General features: G+C 61.9%; 1 protein-coding gene across 1 annotated transcript in view; it reads left to right on the top strand.

Moving 5' to 3' along the window:
• The first annotated feature begins 2,249 nt into the window (after positions 1–2,249).
• PRRX2 (paired related homeobox 2) overlaps positions 2,250–19,415 on the top strand; it is a 41,598-nt gene continuing 24,432 nt past the window's right edge. The window contains exon 1 of the mRNA XM_058693842.1: positions 2,250–2,721. Coding sequence (XP_058549825.1) covers positions 2,451–2,721 — 271 coding nt within the window. The 5' untranslated portion in view covers positions 2,250–2,450. The remainder of the gene's footprint in view (positions 2,722–19,415) is intronic.

The following is a 19,415-nucleotide window of genomic DNA, read 5'->3' as shown; positions in this document are numbered from 1 at the left end:
TTAACTGGAATTTCCTCGGCTACATCAGGCCCAGAGTTCTTGCTCAAGGGCTCAGCTTTGGAATAGTGGCCTATGCCCCCGGCCCCAGGACTGACAAGGGTCGTAACCACTCAATAGCAATGACATCAAATAAAATTAAAAACAAAAACAAACAAAAAAAAACCCCAGGGACGCCTAGGTGGTTCAATAGGTGAGCGACTGACTCTTGGTTTCAGCTCAGGTCATGATCTTGTGGTTCCTGAGTCTGAGCCCTGCATCCGCCTCTGTGCCTCGAAGCCTGCTTGGGATTCTGTCTCCTCTCTCTCTGCCCCTCCCCCTGCTCGTGTTCACGCTTTCCAAATAAATAAATAAATATTTCAAAACGAGCGACGACCCTAGTTGCAACAGTGTCCGATTCACAAGAATTCAGGTATCGGGTTGGTCTCTTTTCTTATCCCTACGTACAGGTGACGGATCAGACTCAGAGAGAACTACTGAGTGACCTTTCCAAGGCCACACAGCTAGCAAGCGGCAGGGAAGAGATGCAGGCCCACGTCCCTCCAGCTCCAGAGTCTGACTTCGCCATCACTGCCCTGCACCGCTTCTAGGAATAAATGCTGAAAAAAAAAAAAACAAATGTGTTGACGCTCTCTGGGTGCTCACTGGATAGCAGGTGCCCCACGATGTCCGTATCAACTTACTTAGTCCCCCTAACAGCCCATTTTACAGAGGAGATAACCAAGAGGAGCAGTCCAAACAGACTGCCAAGGCCCACGGCAAGGAAGTGCAAGGTCTGGATTTGAAGCCAGGAGGCGGGGGCCGAGCACCCTCCGTCATACACAGATACAGCATGTTACGTCTCTGAATGTGCAGGATGGAAGGACGAGCTCAGGGATGAAGCCACTGGGGACTGAGACCGGACCACCGTACTCCTCACGGCCCCCTCTTCAAAGGAAGGGCTCGGACGGAACAATTTCCATGGTCCTCCCAGCCCCGGAAGGAGCTTCTGCGTTTGCTGCCTCAGTTTCCCCACCTGTCATGCCGGGGAATGGGATCTACATACTCTCTTGGGCCCTTCCCAGGTCCACAGGCCCTAGATTTCACCTGCTGAACCCCCCCCCCCAGGAGCGCCCCGGAGACTGGTATTTCACTCAGCCGGTTCTCTCCGAAGAAGAGAAACCCCATTTTCTCCAAACCCTCGATCTGCCCACGTGTGCACCTCCGTGGATTGCTGTGGTGACCACCACCTGGGGGACACTTCGCCCCACCTTAGGGGTCGCTCCCTTCTCGGGGGGGGGTGACTCCTGCAGAACGCAGGTGGCCGGTTCTGCAGATTCTCGGGGTGGGGGGCTGAGCACAGGCTGGGTGCAGAGGCCCAGGAAGGGCACGCGGAAGGCCTCCCCCCCTCCCGCCCCTCTCCACAGGCTTATTATTTTTGTCGGTCTGACATTACCACCGTGCAGGGATGGCAGGGAGGACAGAGGGCCAGGTCTCCAAGCGGCTGTCCCCGGGGAGACACCTGCGGTATCTGGAGGGCTTTCCTTGAAAAACCAACCAAGAGCAGAGACCCCAGCCTGCGGCTCTCTTACCCTGTCACCCATCTGTCAGCCTGGCTGTCGTCTGGCTGTCTGTCCTCTGGGCGTCAAGTAGGAATTCTGGAGGGAAACTCTTTCCTACCGGCTTGATTTTCCCCCGGGGAGGGCCTGGAGCATCTTGGAGGTGGGCTACGAGGCGTGTGTATTGGGGGCCGCCCGCGCCTACACCCCAGAAGCTTGAGAATGTGCTGCTTTCTGGGTCTCCCGCCAGGTGGAGTGAACAGGACGGACCCCGGGTTCTTCCCAGAAGATTAGGAACCGCGTTGGGGTGCACAGTGTGGGGGTGTGTGTGTGGGGGGTGATGAGGGTGGAGTTGGGAGTTGGCCCTGCCCCCCTCAGCTGTCTCAGAGTCGCCCCCCTCCACCCGAGGAGGACTTTCTGAATGGAGGCGGGGGGGGGGGGATTTACAACCGCCCCCCCCCACCGCCACGAACACTGAACTTTCCCACTCCTTACATTGTGGGTGGGGAGGGCGCGGGGAGGACACCCCTCCCCCCTCCCCTCCCCCTCCCTCCCCCCCCCCCCCCCCCCCCCGCCGGACTCCGCGCAGGACCCCCTCCCTCCCCGCAGCCGCAGGGTGGGGGCGGGCGAGGCGCGGCGCGGGTAGGAGGAGGAGGAGGAGGCGAGGCAGGGGCGAGGTCTGCTTCAAGAAGGGGCGTGCGGCCGGAGGAGCTCGCGTTTTAGCAACTTGGAGAGCGCGAGGCGGCGGAGGGGAGGGAGAAAGTTTGCTTCCCCGACGTCAGCGCCGGGCGGGCCGCGGCGGCCGGGGGGCGAGCAGGCGGCGGGGAGCGGGGCCGAGCGCGGGGCGGCCGCGGGGCGCGCTCGCTCCGACCCGCGCCTGCCACCCGCGCCGGCGACCCCGGGGCCCTGGCGGGCATGGACAGCGCGGCCGCCGCCGCCGCCGCCGCCGCCTTCGCCCTGGACAAGCCGCCGCTGGGCCCGGGGCCGCCGCCGCCGCCCGCGCTGGGGCCCGGCGACTGCGCCCAGGCGCGCAAGAACTTCACGGTGAGCCACCTCCTGGACCTGGAGGAGGTGGCGGCGGCCGGGCGGCTGGCGGCGCGCCCCGCGGCCCGGGCCGAGGCGCGGGAGGGCGCGGCGCGGGAGCCGTCCGGGGGCAGCAGCGGCAGCGAGGCGGCGCCGCAGGACGGTGAGTGCGGGCGGGGCGGGGGCGGGGGCGGGGGGTGGGGAGCCCGGGCGGAGGGGGGGGGAGCGGCCGGGGCCCGGGGCGGGGGCGGGGGGGGCGTGGGAACGGAAGCGCGGGGTCCGCGGGGGCGCGCGCTCCGCGGGGTCCGGGACGGGAGGGAGTCGGGGCGCGGACGCGGCGCGGGACCCGCCGGGGGTGCGGCTGCCGGGTGGGGGCCGTCGGTCTGCGATCGGGCGGGCTGCGGGGACCGGGGCTCTGGACCCGGGGAGGGGCTCGGCCGCCCTCGGCCACGGCCGCCGCCGCAGGTCGTGGGAACGGCGGGGACGTGTGCCGCCTTTGGTGCCCGGCCCGGTGGGGGGGGGGGGCGGGGTGGGGGGTGGGCAGCGCTCGCGGCCGCCCCGCCAGGTCGCCCGGGAAGTGGGTGCGATCACTGCCAAGTCACAGCCGGGGAGACCGAGGCTTCCGAGGGGCAGGGCAGCCGGGTCACACGCCTGGGTTTCAGAGGCCGCCCCGCTTCCTCCTGTCCCACCCCAGCTGCGGCTAGGTCTTAAGATGGGCTCCTTGGCGGGGGTGGGGATGCCTGTCCCCCCCCCCCCAACCCCACCCCCAGTTTACCCCACCGGGGGCTTCCTAGATGGACTGGCCCAACCCTAAGGAGCCAGCGAGGCCTCTCTCCTCTGCCGAGGTTAAAGGTCATCAGGAAAGGGCTTTAAAAACAAACAACCCACCCAAGTGGCTTTTTTCAGAAAGTCGTACTGGATCATTGGGGCCTGAGCCCTGAGTGAGACCGGGAGGGGGGGGGAGGGAGAGATGGAGATACAGCGAAGGTGCCTGGCCCTGGACGTTTCTCGTGGGAGCCGAGGAAGGACAGGAGTCCCCACGGCTCTCCTACAACCTGTAGAGTAGCCAGGGTGGCTGAGACCACAGCCAGGTCCCCTAGCTCCGGGGAGCCAGCTGGTCTGCTGGAAGCTCTGGGCCCCTTTAAGAGCCCTTCCCACCCCCTCCTGGGGACCCCCACTTCCTGCACCAGCCTCCAGGTCTCAAGGGAGTTGTGCCCCCCCCCCCCCGCCCCCCTGGCTGGCTACATGCCCTGCTTTTCAGATGAGAGGAGGTGCAGGGGGCACCGAGGTGACTCCAGCCTCGCCTGAGACCTTGTCCAGGAGCACGTGTGTACGTGAGGCGTGCCTGACTCCCAGCGGCACCTCACAGAGCACCCAGCTGGTGCCAGCCGCGTCCGGCCGCTGCTGGCTCCCTCCCGGGGGCGTCCACTTGCCCGCCAGCCACAGCCTTCCTGCATCTCTCTGCACCCTCCAGGGTGAGCACAAAGCAGGCCGACCCACCCGCGGGAGCTGGGGTTTCCCTGATGGAAAAGTGGAAGCCAGGTGTCTGGTTTGGGCCGGGGGCAAAGTGGGCGCCTTCTGGTGCAAGAGGAGAGGGGCTCTGCCAGCCTGAGTTCGTTCCAGGACCCCAGGGCTCCTGGGAGGAGCGGCTGGCTCTGAGCTGGCTTCCCCTAAGAGGAGAGGAGAGGTCTCTGATTTTACCTGAATGAATGGGGGACCCCCGCTGGGGGTGGGGAGAGAAGGAGGAGCAAATTGAAGGTGAAGCCAAGAAGGAAGGGCCAAAAGGAAGGACAGGAGAGGAGAGAGGGGCGCAGGAGTGGCCGCGAGAAGAAGGAAGGAGGCACGGGCTTCCTGCCCTCGAGACCTGGCCAGCGGCTGGGTGCCTGTTTCCAGCCCAGCCGTGGGGAGAGACGGTGGAAGGCATCGCCGCTGTTGGGACACAGCATAGGTTTCCCAAACGCAGGGTTTTTCTGGGGGTGTCCCAGAACTGCTTGTGTCAGCTGCGGACACAAGTGCCTGGACAGGGCCGCTGGCAGCCCCCAGGGAGCTCAGTGGGTAGGGGGCCTCTCCAGCACCCCCCTGCCCACCCTAGCCCGGCCACCCTCAGTGAGAGCCCGCGGTGGGGGTGGGGGTGGGGCTCTCCTTTCCTAGATGGGGCTTCCGCACCCTGGGGGCACCAAGGCCCTGGGGACAGGGGACGCACTGGGTGTGGGGTCGGGTGGGGTGGGGCAAGAGCGGCGGCAGGGCAGCGGTCTGGCCCCCAGAAGCGAGCATCTCCCACTCAGCCGTGAAACTGAAACCTGCATGGCCACCGTGGAGGGTTCTTCGGGAAGCTACACGTTTCAGTTTCCAGGCTTCTCTGTGTTGGGGATCACATCTTTCCCCGTCACGTGTGGTGTTAAAACGCCCTTTCTTTCATGAACTGGGGATGATAATTGGAGATTGTTTGATTTTAATGTCCTTACTTGGCAAAATTAAAAGGAGGTAACCCTATACTCATTCCTTAGATTGGAAGCAAATCGCTAGTCCATGAAATCCAAATGTTTTATATAGAGTCAAACGTCTCCCCAAGGCCAACTGGGCGCATTCCAGGGGTGCCCGCTGCGGGCAGAGTTCCCCCCCGGAGAGGCAGGCGGGACGCAGGGGGGGAGGGGACACTGTATGGCTGTCCCCCTGGCCCGTGAGACTCCCTCGGCTTGCTCTCTGCGTCTGGGCCTGCAGAGAGAGGGCAGAGGCTGGCCGCTCTGTTCTTTTTCCATTTCCTTCCCTCCTCAGGCAGGTGTCCCCTCCCACTGCCACTCACTGTGGATTCCCGAGTCTCGAAGTCTCCAAAGTGGGGGAGAAGGAACCTTCCCTCCCGGGATGTCGGGGAACCCAGCCTGCATCACGGGACCCCTTTCCTAAATAGGCAACCAGACCTCAGGGTGTCGGGATTCTAGACCCCAGGCCAGCAGGCACGAGGCCCTGGGCTGTGACTTCGTCCCCCAGTCCTGGGCCCGCCTGGAGCCCTGGCGCCTCGCCGAAGATTTGCCCATGCTCAGAAGTGGGTTTTCCTGTGGCTTCTGGAGCTGTTTCTGGGTCCAAAGAAAACAACTGACACCAAAGAGAGATGTCCTCCCCCCCCCCCCCCACATTAAAAATTAAGGGCTAATGGAGAAACTCATGAGTTAGAAAATTGATACATTTTCAGTCTGCCAGGAGAGCAGGCTCAAAATTAAAAAAGAAAAATTTTTTTCTTCTCTTTTGTTTTCACAAAGCCACCAGTAGATGTAGCCGAGCCTCGCCAGTGATTTTCCCAGAGCAGGCGTCCCCGGAACTGGCCGGGAAGGCTGTGGCTTTGCTGGTGACTCAGAGCAAAGCGGGGTCTCGTGTCCCTCCCAAATCAAACGCTGAGGTCTGCGCCGGGCGCTGAGCTATGCCAAGCACGTTAGGAAAATAAACCCTCGTTTGCTGTCTTTGCAGTGACTTACAACAAAAGAAACCACATTAATAACTGAGATTTTCTTTAAAGCATTCCCTCCTGTGGGCAGGGCGGAAACAGGGATGCGGACACACTGTGAAAATAAACACAGCCCCAGCCCGGGAGCCCTTCCCCGCCCCCCCCCCCCAAAGCCATCTGGCTGGTACCTGGTTTGGAGACCTCAGGACCACGAGGGTCCACTGCCCGGAGATTCAGGACAGCCGGGTGCTTGGGGGCTGAGGGCACAGGCTGGGCCGGAGGGTGGGCTGGAGCCCCGGGTGGGGGGTTCTGGGCTCCTTCAGCCACATCTGCGAATGGGGGGCCAGGAGGCCAAGGGTGAACCTGGTTTAGGGTGGGGGCCTGCCCCTTCCCCGGAGTAGGGGACCTGAAGGGACCCCTGAGTTCTAGAAACTGGCCGACCTGCCTTCAATTCTTAAAACTTTTATTGTGGCGAAATGTATCCAAGATTCAGCCCTTTAGCCATTCAGGGGCGCTCAGCGCATTCACGCCGTTGTTCAGCCGCCAACTGCTGCCCGTCCCCAGAACTTTCTCAGCGTCCCAGGCCGAGATTCTGCCCCCTTGAAACACTGACTCCCCACCCCCCACTCTCCTCTCTGTCTCTCTGAATCTGACAACTCTAGGGACCTCACGTAAGCGGGAGCTTATGACGTTCGCCCTTTTGTGACACTTAGCAGGATGTCTTCTGGGTTCGTCCATGTCTTAGGCGTGGGTCAGAATCTCCTTTCTTTTTACGGCTGAGCAGTATTTCGCTGAGTGCGTGTGCGTGTGTGTGTGTGTGCGCGCGCGCTCGCACGTGCCACGTTTTGACCATCCGTTCATCTGTCGGTGGACACGTGGATGTTTTCCACCTTTTGGCTGTTGTGACAAATGCTGCTGTGAGTACGGTGTGCAAATACCTTTTCAAATCCCTGCTTTCCTTTTCTTTTCTTTAACGTTTATGTATTTATTTTGAGAGAGAGATAGAGAGTGAGCAGGGGAGGGGCAGAGAGAGAGGGAGAGAGAATCCCAGGCAGGCTCCGTGCTCTTGGTGCAGAGCCTGACCTGGGGCTCGAACTCATGAAACTGTGAGATCGTGACCTGAGCCGAAACCAAGAGTCGATCGCCCAACCAACTGAGCCCCCCGGGGGGCCTAGAGCCTACCCTTCTTCCCTCTGGCCTTCCTTTCCTGGCATCCATTTCAAGGGGGCCCAGGGGGTGGGAGGACGGGGGCAGAGCCGTCTGCAGTGGGAGCCCTGGCTTTTGCTGCCCCCTCCGTGTGTGACCTTGGGCATGTCACATCCCTTCTCTGGGCTCAGTTCCCACCTGAAAGGGGGAGGCAGTGCCCAGATGTTGGAGGGGCCCCTCCCGCCTTTCATCGTGATTTGATCCAGGCTGAGAAAACGCATAGGAACGTGGAGTCTCTGGGGTCTGGATCCTGGCAGGGCCTGGTGAGGGCAGCCCCCCAGCCTATGCCCCGGGTAGGGAGAGAGGAGGGTGAGCGAGACGCTGAAGAGCCAGGCCTAGAAGCTGGGAGCCCAGGGGAATCCAGTTTGAGAACTGCTGGGTCGGCCGGGCTGGCGGGAGGGGCGCGTCTCTGGCTTTTTGTCAGTGGGGTGGGCACTCCCTGTTTAGTTCATTGTCCTCTAGGTTCCAGGCTCATCTTGGTCCTCTAGTAAATCATCTGCCTGGAGCTTGGGGTGTGGCACGGGACCCTCGGACCCGCTAGCACCCCATAAGGGCAGAAGCTCAACAGGGCCCGAGCGGTCGTTGTTCCCTCGCGGAAGATTCCGGAAAAGTAGTTTTGGAGCAGTGGTGAGAATGCCTGTTTGCACACCACACTTGAGGCCCTGAAGGCATTGCCAAAGACGACGGGGAGAACGGACCTGATGTCCCTGTAGGTGCGGGGCGCCCTGAGTGGGTGCGGGAGGCAGCACATAGTAGGTTCTCAATAAAGGGCCTCCATGGCAGCTCACTGGGATGCCCACGCCTGCCCTGGGAATCAGGCAGGGCTAGTGATTTACCATCCCTATTTTGAGGGGGCCCAGAGAGGCAAAGCAACCTGCCCAAGGCCTCCCAGCTGGGAAGGGAGGGGCGGGATTTGTTTGGGGAACTAAAGGGATGGAGAGGTGGGAAGGGCTAGGCCTTGAGGGCTGCACAGAGTGGGGCTGTGGGGGTAGGCCCTGTGCCGTGTTCAGGGTTTCTAAACGTCTGAAGACAAAGGAGGGCTTCCGGTGGCTCATCCTAGGCGGGGATGTGGGGTCAAATGGGGTGAGGCAAAACCTGAGGGGCGGTCGTGGTGTCTAAGACCCAAAGGACAGTGGCTGACCCCAGATGGAAATGAATCTTGGGGGGTGATTAACAGGGAGCCGGTGGGTCCCCTGAACACATCCGACACACGGCACGTCAGGGTCGGGACCTGGCCCGGGGTTGCCCTGGAGTTGGAGTGAGAAGTCGGTTGCGGGAGTAGAGAGAGGGGACGTGCCGGTGAGGCCGTGACCGTGGCCAGCGGCCCTGAGAGGCACGTTCGCTGAGTGCTCACCGCGTGCCAGCCAGGGCTCTGCCCGCCTCACCCCTGTTGTCTCCCCACCAACCACGGAAGTGGGTCTTTTTAGTACCCCCAATCTTTTTTTAAATGTTTATTTGTGAGAGAGAGTGCGCATGGGAGAGGGGCAGAGAGAGAGAGAGAGAGGGAGACACAGAATCCGAAGCAGGTGCCAGGCTCCGAGCCGTCAGCCCAGAGCCCGACGCGGGGCTCGAACCCACAGACCGCGAGATCGTGACCTGAGCCGAAGTCGGACATTGAACCAACGGAGCCACCCAGGCGGCCCCCCATCCCCATTTTACACGAGGGAGATGAGCCACTTGCCAAGTCACAGCTTCCCGTGAAGCTTCCCAGGTCTGTCCAGTTCTGAAGGCCCTGTTCTCCACCACTGCCTAAAGCCATCCCCAGAGCCCCCAGAACGCGGGCTGGTCCAACCAGGGATGGCCACTCCCAGGCGGATGTGGGCCGCACTCAGGGGGCATGAGGCAGCCTGTGGAGGGGTCTTTTCAGCAGCCCGGCCTGGGGGAGACGAGCAATCCTGGCAGTGTTGGGGGGCCGCCCAGCTTGGGGGGTTTGGGAAGGTGTGAGCCTAGTGGGGGACCCTCTCCTGCCCAGAAACGTCCAGAATGGCCTATCCCACCCTCCGCAGGCCTATCTCCAGCCTCCCGGACACAGGAGAGCAGTGGAGGGTCCTTGACTCTGAGGAACATCAATAGGACGGCCCCCTTTCCTAGTCGGCCGCAGCTCCCATACTCATTCATTCATTCATTCATTCCACAGTCGTTTTCTGAGTGCCCACTGTGTGTCAGGCCTCGAGCCCCTACCACCCGCCCAGGTTTTTGGATTCGAGCCCAGTGAGCTTAGAGGCACTGGCCCAGAGCGGCCGGTTGTACAAGTTGCCCAGAAACCCATTTACTCGCGACAGGACCGTCTGGTTGCCTCCGTTGCCTCCGTCCGTTTCAGACACAGAGACGCCCCCCCCCCCCCCGCCCCGCACACACACACTCGCACCCACAAACCCTCTCACGCCCACCCACACTCGCATCCGTACACACAAGCCCACTCGTTCGCACACACACCCTCATCGACACACACGTGCGCGCACACACTCACGCCCACAACGCTCACGCCCCTCCTCGAGGGCTCCAGCCTGGCCCAAGCGATCGCGTCCAGGCTCTTAGTGGGCAGGGCAGCCGCAGGCAGCCAGTGAGCAGTGAGCGGCCAGAAGGCTCTGGAACGGGCCAAGGGTTAAGTGCCTTTTGTGAGGTGGTGAGTAGGAGAGCACCGTGGGAGCTTCCTGTTTAGACAGAGGTGGGGAAAGTCATTGCACGGGCTCCCGTGCTGAGCAGACAGGGTGCTCTGGGGGGTAAGCGAGGGCACAGGGGGCAGGAGGCAGGAGGCAGGGTGCTCCCCATCCAAGGCTGCTGCCAGGAAGGAGCTGTGGCCTCCCCGGGAGCGTGGGCTTGCTGGCAATGGCAGGGGCAGAGCCCCCACCCCCCCACCCCGCCCCCAGCCAGAGCCCAGGAGTCGTGGCATCTTAAGATGTCCTGGGAATCAGGTCGCGGAACCACCCAGATGCTGTCACCGCCGCTGGGAGTCTGGCCCCTTGCTCTGTGTCCCTTCCACATCTGGGAAGCTGCCTGTCCCCAGCCTGGCTCCGAGGGGCCACCGTGATGACAGGCGCCGTCCACATGGGGTACTTTACAGCCGGCGATATGTTATTGCATCCTAAAAGATGAAGCGGGCTCTGGAAGGCATTATTTTTGGTCCCTCTTTGTGATCCATTCTGCTTTCCTGTGCATGGGAGGGGCAGTTGGGACCTTCCAGTTTGGGGGGCGGCGGGGGGCGAGGCGTGACAGAGAAGCCAAGAAGCTCGGACCTGGCGGCCCAGGGGGGGACCGTGGTCTTTGGGGAAGCTCCTTGGTGTGGGACAGTGATAGGGCAGGAGGCCGGGACAGGCACCCCTGGGAGCTTCTGCAGCGGGCCCTGAGCAAAGCATCTTGGTCGCCTGAGACCCGACCGGGTGAAGGTTTGTCACGTCTGTGACACTGCTGCTCAGGGGGTCGTAGGTGGGGCCCTGGACGTGGCCTGTCACTGGTCTGAGGGGGTTTGGACCCAGCTGTGGGTCAACATGTGGCCCCAGAAAGACGCACCCGGGCAGCCGGTTGAAAGGCATGTTCCTGGGCTCTACCCCAGCCCGTGGAATGGTGCTCCGTGGGCCCGGGCACCTGCATTTAACAGGTTCCCACGCACTTCTACGTGCATTAGGGGGTGCACGTTAGAGTGGCGGGCGCCACCGAACCCTCAAAGCCCCCTCCCGGCGTCCCGCCCGCCCGCGGCTCTCCCTCGCGGGGGTGGGTCCCCGGGGGGTCCCAGGAGGGCGGCCACCTGGCCCCCCCCCCCCCCAATCCCACCTCCCGGTCCATCCTCCCCTCCTGCCGTGGGCACAGACATCTCCACACCAGGGATGGCGTTATTAAAAGTGACATTTAACCAGAGCTGGAATTAACCACGCGGATGGCTGCAAACCTCGGAATCAAAGCGCGAGCCGCCGGGCGCGCCTGGCAGGGGTCTGGGCCTCTCCGCCGCCAGAGCTCCGCGCCCCGGCCTCCCATATAAAACCCCCGCGGAACGCCGAGGTCTTGAAAGCCAGTGCACCTCTTTTCATTAGACTAACAAATAACACGTAACAGAAAACATCTGTTAACAGCAGCCCCTAATGTTCTCAAGATGCTGTCGCGGGCGGCCGGTCCAGCCAGCGGGCAGCCAGGCCGATCAGGGCTCGGGTTCTGGCTGCCCCCCTCCCCGGGGGGGGGTCGCAGGGCCCTCGGGGGAGCCGGGCACCCGTCCCCCGTCTCTCCTGGGCCCCTGCACCCTGTGCGGCCCGGGGGATTCCTTCTCCGCCTTTCCTTCCTCTGACTCTCTCCCTGTTGATGAGAAGCAGTCATCCGAAGGTGTGTTTGCAGGGGTGGGGGGTGGGGTGGACAGTGCAGCGGGGTTCTCCCCCCCCCACCCCCCGCCAGCCGTGTGGCCTCGGCACGTTTCACAGATCTGGGGAAACACGAGAGCTGGCTGGCGGGGGATACGTGGCGTGAGGTGGTCAGCAAGGGTGTCGGCTGCTTTGATTACCGTCGGGGAAACGGAGGCTCCGAGGGGTCAAGCGACTAGCCTGGGGTTACACAGGGGGCGGAGAAGCGAGGCCCGAGACAGCACAGGCCGGCCCTGCCCTCGCGGAGGCCCCACGTCCCCTCAGAGTCCCCACCACTAACCGCACGGGCCCGGAAGGCAGAGGGGCCTGTGGATGCCCAGACGGAGGCCGGGAGACCTGAGCGCCACCCGCCTCCCGGGACCCGGAGCATCATCTTCTGGCCGCTTCCCAGACCGAGGGAGAGCCGTCCGGGAAAACAGCCCAACGGTGGGAGAAGAGACAGATTGGCACTTTGTCCCCTGTTTCCCGTCATGGTGAAGCTACAGAAAACAGGTCTTCTCGTCGTCCCCCGAAGAGACCGTTAAGCCCCAGCCCTCCCCACCCCTCTCTAAGATATGCCTTGCTTTGGGGTTGCAAGGTGACGGGCTGGGGCGCGTTAACTTGCCCGTTCATTCAGGGCACACGTGGTGTTGTTCCGAGACATCGTGCGGGGAGAAAACACCAGGGGGACAGGGGAGCCCTGGTCCCTCACCGGGGAGGGGAGCGCGAAGGCAGGGTCGCGGCCTGCGGTCTCAGCCGGCCGTCCCCACCTGCCTGGCTCAGCACAGCACTTCACGTGCAGCCCGCTGCTGAGCTCTCTCAGCGGCCTTAGGAGGGCAGGGAAGCATTATCCCCATCTTGCAGATGAGGAAACTGAGGCTCAGAAAGGCAGAGCGAGGTGGCCCAAAGCTGCTGAGGAAATGTGCGGTGATCCCCAGAGCTTAGGGACAAGGCTGGTCACCCCCTGCCGGGCCCCCAGGTGGCCAAGGAGTCAAAGGGTCCTCTCGCTGCAAGCAGCCCTGACATGGAGGGACTGTGTCTCCCATCTTCCTGGTTCTCACCTGGAAACCTCTGCAGTGCCCCCGAGGAGGGCGCTGCTTTTCCAGGGACACCCTTGTGCAGAGCCTCGCCCCCAGCGGTCAGGCAGGGGGACTCCGGGCTGTGCTGCGACGCAGGGGCTGGGGCCAGGGGCCCGAGTGGGGGGGCCAGGAAGGGACCCCAGCCCTTGGGAATCTCGTGTTTCCCAGACACGTCGTGTTTTCCCCGGGAAGGCCGGCCCCTCCCCCAGAGCCGTCTGCCCTGCCATCACAACCCCAGGCTGACCCCCAGGCAGGGCGAGTGTCAGGGCTCGAAGCGGGAAATTGCTAGAGACAAGAAGTAAAAATGGACTGCTCTGGTTTCACTGGGAAGGGAAGAGGAAAAGGCGAAGATCTAACGTGGCCGAAAGCGAGGTCGCTGTTGAAAGGCGATCGTTGCTGTTGCCGTGAACTCGAGTCGGGGCCGAGCAGAGCTCCCAAGAGGGCGGCCTTTTCGAGGGGCTGATTTCTCTCTCAAGGGAGGAAGAGAATGGGGGAGGCATCCGTGAACGCTTCCCTCCCTCCTTCCACAAATATTTGTCGAGCACCTACTCCATGTCGGGGGGTGGGCTGGGTCCTGGGGTCCCAGCGGGATCAAGGGAAGTGTGGTCCCCGCCAGAAGATGTCCTGGCTGCCCTGAGGACAGATAAAGGGGCCCCCTACCTGGTCTGGAGGTTCTGGGAAGGCTTCCTGGAGAAGGCGGAATTTCAGACTGTACCTAAAGGATGAGTGGAGTTAGCCAGAAGAAGAGGTGGGGGAAGGGTGTCTCGGGTGGCGGGAATAGCAGATACAGAGGCTCAGAGGTAGGAAAGAGATTGGCTGTTCCGGGAGCAGAGGGGTGTGAGGGAGCCCCGTGGCGGTGGGCCAGCGAGCAAGGCCTGACCCAAGACCCGCCGTTTTTTGTATGAGGAGCGGTGAGAACGCTTCCTGCTCGTCTGTGGGTGTCTGGAGTATCCAGAGCACCCAGGGCCTCCCCAGGAGCTCTCCTGGTGAGCCAGTGAGCCTGTCGTGTGGGATATGAGTGGCTCACTTGGGAACAGCAGGTGGCCTGGCTGCCCAGAGCATCCAGGGTGCCCCTGTCTCCAAAGGAGCTGACCACAAGCCCTAACTGGCTGCCCAGGGCCCAGTCACTCTGAGATCTGGGATCCCGAGTCGGGGAGGAGAGACTTTGCAACAATCCTGAGATCGAAGCTTCATTCGCGGGTCCGTTAACAAGGCGAAAGGTCGGCCCAGGCCGTCCAGCCGCAAATCACTGGAAGGACGGAGGGGACTTGGGGTGCTCGTGGCTGGGTCGGGGCAGTGGGGCCGGCTGATTTGTGGGCATGTTCACGTTCATCACGATCATCCACCAGTCCGAACCATCTATCGTGAACCTGCTGTTTGCTCAACCCTCCGTGGTTCCTCTCATCAATCCCTCCCGGATACTCTAGGAGGAAGGTAGTCTTCTGGCCCTGTTTTCCAGACGGGGAGGCTGAGGCCCAGAAAGATGAGCTATGTACTGAGGACACGGGGGTCCCAGGTCCTGAGGCCCTTGCTCTCAGCATGTTTCTCAGCCTGGCTGGCCCAGGGCCCCTGGGGCTGTGCTCACTCTGACCTCATCCAGCCTCTCCAGGCTTTGCTTATGGGAAAGAACAGAGGCTCCAGCTCGACCCTGGGACAGGGACAGCCTCCCTGGACCCCTGTGTGGCTCCATGGCGACACCGGCATAGAAACAGACAGCTGGTCCCAGAGAGTTCCAGTGGCTCCCCTGCCTTGTCAGGGGCCGGACATGTCGCTGGTGGGGTCTGGCCTGGCTGTGGGATTCTGGCCCCAGCCTCACCCCCCGATTTCTGACGATCTTGGGAAAGTGCCTTCTTTCCCTGAGCCTCATGTTCTGCGTCTGCAAAATGGGCGTAATGATAGCAGCCGGAGCTTGGATTGTTCTGAGGAGTTGGTGAAATCAAGCAGCTCAGAGCTCAGTGCTATGCCCCCCTGGCCAATTTGTTTTCGCGTTCGCTCTCTCTGCCGCGTGGGAGGAGGAAACAGCCCAGTTTAGGACTGCCAAGCCCTCCCACAGATGGAGAAACCAAGGAGGGAGAAGTTTCCCGAGGCCCCACAGGAAAAGGAGCTGAGATCAGGAACAGAGTTCTGGGTCCCAGGAGCTGGCTCTGGCGGCCTTTGCTGGGATCTAACTATGCTTTCCAAAGAGGGGACAGATTATCCAGCCCTGGGTGCCCCCCCAACACACCCACAGGACCCAAGCCCCACTGCCCCTGCCCAGCCCTGCCTGGTGACCTGGGGTCCCCTCTCTGGAAGGACAGCACGGATTTGCTGCAGCCCCAGCCTGGCTGATACGGACCGCTTGTTCCCGTGCAGAACGAGCCTCTTGCTTTATTTCCCGTGGCCCATATTGTATATATACGTATAATTTCATGACAAATGCCGTCTATAAAACACAACGCAAGTATGTTTATAATGTGGCATTTGAGGTTAAAAATTCAAATGAGAAATCAATTGCCCCTTCTAGAAGGTCCACACACACACACACACACACACACACACACACTCTCAACTGATCCGAGGGCTCCAGCAGAGCTGGGTTAGACATGGTGTTTGCCTTCGTGGGAAAGCTGATCTCGACGCGGGCTCCTTTCTCTGCCCAGGACCCCAGTTTCCTGCTGCCCACCGGAAGCAGGTTCTGTGATGATCAGGCACCCCCAAGTTCATGGGGGCAGATGGCAGGGGGAAATTCACAGAGCTTGGGGGACCAAGAAAAGAAGGTACCAGATTTACGTCTGCCGGCTGCCAGCTCTCAGCTTCTCCCTAAACCTTCTCCTCCCTCCACCCCTGAAAAACCAGACCCGGATGGAAATCTAAGTGAAGAGTGGGTCCGTGGACAGGGCAGACGGCATGGGAGGGAGCCCCAGTCAGGGAGGAGGGAGGAGAGCTGGGCCAGTCCCATCCCAAAGGGGCCGGAGGCGGGGTGCGTCTCCTTCGGCACCCAGGGGTCAACCCGGAGCCCCCACAGAAGAGCCTCAGGGTTCTGGAGAGTTCCATAGTAGCTTCTTGGGCTCAGCGGATCGTGAAGAATGTTCGCTGCTTTCTTCAAACCGGTGTCCTCTGCACGGCAGGTTTTCGTCTCTACCTTCCCCCGGTGCAGGCAGGTCTCTGACATGCATGCCCCCCCCCTCCCCCCCGCCGCCGTCAGGAAGGCAGAAGTTCTGAGGAGTTCGTAGCCAAGCCTGCAGCCTGGTGGCCTCCTTGTGTGTCCAAAGGGCCCCAGGGAGAGGAGGTCCAGAGTGGGGGCCAGTGAGTCCAACCAACCCCAGACGGCTCTCTGGGGCGAAGGGCTTTCCCTTCCGGGCCTCACTTTCTCCATCCGCAAAGTGGGGATAATGACAAGTGGGTTGTGGGGACGCAGAGTTGGGCAGCGCTTAGGCTGTGCCCCATCATTACTGCCATTGCTGTAATTAGCGACTCACATGCGGGGCCCTGAGAGAATGGGAGGAGGAACCCGCCCCACCCCTGGCAGCTGCCGGTCCCTAGGGTCCCTCTTCTCCCCAGCAAGGGACAGAAACTGTCGCAGCCCAGACTAGCTCCATATTAAGGCAACAGCTCTCTGCCCACCCCGAGCCCCACCGTGGGCAGGGCAGGGGGAGTCGGGGCTCGTCTGTTCCCCTTGTCTGCTGGCCCTGGCACGGGCGGGAGAGGAGGGGACATGCAAGCAACAGGCCGAGGTCTCCGCGGTGGGCACCCCACCCCCCCAGGCCGCTCCTGGCCCTGCTCTGGCGAGCCATCAACCTCGCTCCTTTGGGTGACGTCACTGTCCACAGAGAGCCCCTGCGGGGACTCCCTTCATAAGAGTGACAAATCACCCCCCCCCCCCAGAGGAAGCTCTCACCCAGGCCTAAGCCCAGGGCACACATCCCCCCCGCACCTCCGTCTTTAGAGGAGGCTGTCAACACTCCCATTTTACAGGTGAGAAGTGGAGGTTCCTCTACTCAACATATACTTCTTGAGCCCCATGCGATGTGCAGCCACGGGGCAGACATCCAGCCGTCAGCCTTTAGCGGCTTCCAGGTAACAGGAGACAGGCAATTAACTGATAATGACACAGACGGGGAATTGAGCCCAGTGCCAGTAAATTCCGCCGAGTTGAGAAGCACAGGGGGGGCCTCCGCGGCTCAGAGACGGGAGTTGCCGTCCCAGGACTGCACAGCCAGCCCCTGGCAGAGGGATCCCTGCCCTCCCCGTGGTGCGAGCTGTGGCTCACGAGAGCCCCTCCGAACAGGCTGCAAAGATCCCCGGCCCACAGTAGCTGGGAGAGGGGTCCGCGACCGCCCACGTGGCAGGGGCAGGGCTACGAGCAGAGGAGGCCGGTTGCCAAAGGCGGGTCCACAGGTCTCTCCGGTGCTGTACTTGGAGGAAGGGGGTTCCCCTCGTGGGGGGGCCCGCCGCCCTCGTTCTGCTAGGCTAGGGATGTAGGTGAGGCTCTGGCAGTGTGCTAGTCCGTGTGGTCACCCACAACGGAGAGAAAACTGGCCCTGAGCGAGGAGCTTAGGCGAAAGCAAGATCGTGATGTGCGTAACTCAAAAATGCAGGGCGGGACTTCAGGCCCGGCTCCATCCAGGGCTTCAACAATGGAGCGGCCAGCATCGCTCCCCCCCCAGGGTCTTGCTCTGCCAGGACTGGGTCCCTGCCCACGTCCGAACCAATCACAGAGGGGCTTGGCCGAGGGCTGGGCTGTGTGGGTAGAGGCTTCGCCCAAACCCTCTGGGCCAGGACGAAAGGAAGGAGGCCGGTCCTCCAGAGGGGTGCAGCCCGACACAACAGAGCTTGCACTTATAAGGAGGCGTTCCCCAAATAGCACGGGGGGCCTGCTGTGCTTGTTTGGCATGTATTATCTCACCTAATACTCACAGAGGGGCCTTTATGTGCCCGCTTTGTAGACGAGGAAACCAAGGCTCAGAGAGGTCAAGTAACTTTCCCGAGGTCACCCAGCCCGTGTTTAGAGGAGCTGGACCTCGTGTCTCAACCGTGACCCTCAAAGCAACCAGTGTCTCTCCAGGTGGCACCGGGGCCACCCTTCTGCCGTCTTGTCCCCTTCCAGCAGGGCAGGCAGCCGTGTCACTGAGGCCCCGTGCTCCCCCCCTCTCGGGGCCGAGCGAGTCCATTTGGCCACGTGGGTCTGTGCAGTGCCTGCAGAATCTGAACACTCTGTGTCCTGGGCTGAAGGCTGGTGGCAGGAAGACACGGAGGTAGCTTCAGAAGGGGGCTGTCACTGCCCTCGCCTGGCAGCTGGGCCTGTCAGGGTCTTGCTGGACATAGGACCCCCTTCCGGTAGCGGTGTCCCCCTCCCGTGACAGCAAAGACTCCGTGGCAAGTACCCTTTATCCACAGCCGAGAGCGGTGGCAGACTTTGCCTGTCCGGCTGACCTGCCGTCATGTGCGGTCAACGTGCCCTCCCCCATTTGTTAATGACCCTTCCACATTGGATCCTGGAGCCTCTATAGAAAACTCTATCGCAGGGGCGCCTGGGTGGCTCAGTTAAGCGTCAGGCTTCGACTCAGGTCATGATCTCAAGGTTCGTGGGTTCGAGCCCCGCGTCGGGCTCTGTGCTGATGTCTCGGAGCCTGGAGCCTGCTTTCGGATTCTGTGTCTCCCTCTCTCTCTGCCCCTCCCGCATTTGTGCCCTCTCTTTCCCTCTCTCTCTCAGAATAAATAAATAAACTTAAAAAAAAAAAACTGTATTTCACATCTTTCATTTTCCTGGGCTCTTAAAAAAAGCCCCTGGGCCCTAGACATTGTGGCTCTAAAGGCTAAACGGAGCTGGGCTGTGAGTCATTCATTAATTCATCCGGTGTTTACTGAGCACTTACCTACCGCCAGGCACCATTGTCAAAGCAGATGACCCTGGACAGGGACAGAGGGAAACAGGCTGGTGCCGTCCAAGGGAGCTTAACCAGTGATGGTGAAGCGGTGGGGGGAGGCAGACAGGTCCCCAAGCTTTTCTGGGCTGGGGAGGGGAGGGTTCCCACGGGAAGTGGTGCCCCAGGTGAGAGGTGAAGACTGGGTTGGGCAAGGTGGAAAAGAGTTCTAGCCAGGCCCCCCGTGGGTCTGGTGGCGGGAGAGGGTCTCAGCAAAATGCTAATGAAATCGGAGCTGCCCAGGTGGGGGCCAGGCCCTGGTTAGGGTAGAATTAAGCAAACGTGCCCAACCTGTGGCAGACTCTTTTCCATATTTGATTGGTGCCGGCTGAGGGACAGCCACCCGCAGCGCAGCCCCGCCGGCAGCGGGAGGGGGGATTGGGGACATATGATGGGGGTGGGGAGCAGGTTGCTTTCTCAGTCCTGGGAGGCTGCCAGACTCCGAGTGGGCTGCCCTCGGCATTCAAGGATGCTTCGTGGAAGGGAGGGGGCAAAGATGGGCCTCGTGGCTCGGCAGGGAGCTTGGCCTGTACGACTGCCCCCCCTCCGGACCGGTGAGGGGTACAGAGGGCCGGACGCATGCTTGTCAGCCGTGGTGACACCTGCGGGTCCCATATCTCGACCGCCTTCCGGGCATCACCCCACGGAATCCTCACAACAGTCCCCGAGAGGTGTGCCGTGCGCACAGGGAAACTGAGGCGCGGAACGACGAACTGATTTGCCGAGGTGGCAGAACCACAGCCTGATTTGCAGGCTGCCTTGGCCGCTGTGCCCGAGCCCATGGAATCATCCTAAGCACCCAGCGAGGATGGCCGTCTTCCTATACCCACCTGAGATGGGAAGCAGGAAGGTAGCACGGCCCAGGAGCTAAGGGCGGGCAGACTCGAGCTCAGATCCCAGCTGGG

This window comes from Neofelis nebulosa, chromosome 12, assembly GCF_028018385.1.
Source record: "Neofelis nebulosa isolate mNeoNeb1 chromosome 12, mNeoNeb1.pri, whole genome shotgun sequence".
In the NCBI taxonomy this organism is placed as follows: Eukaryota; Metazoa; Chordata; class Mammalia; order Carnivora; family Felidae; genus Neofelis; species Neofelis nebulosa.
Note: the sequence above shows the minus strand (reverse complement) of the source record. Positions and strands in the feature narration are given on the sequence as shown.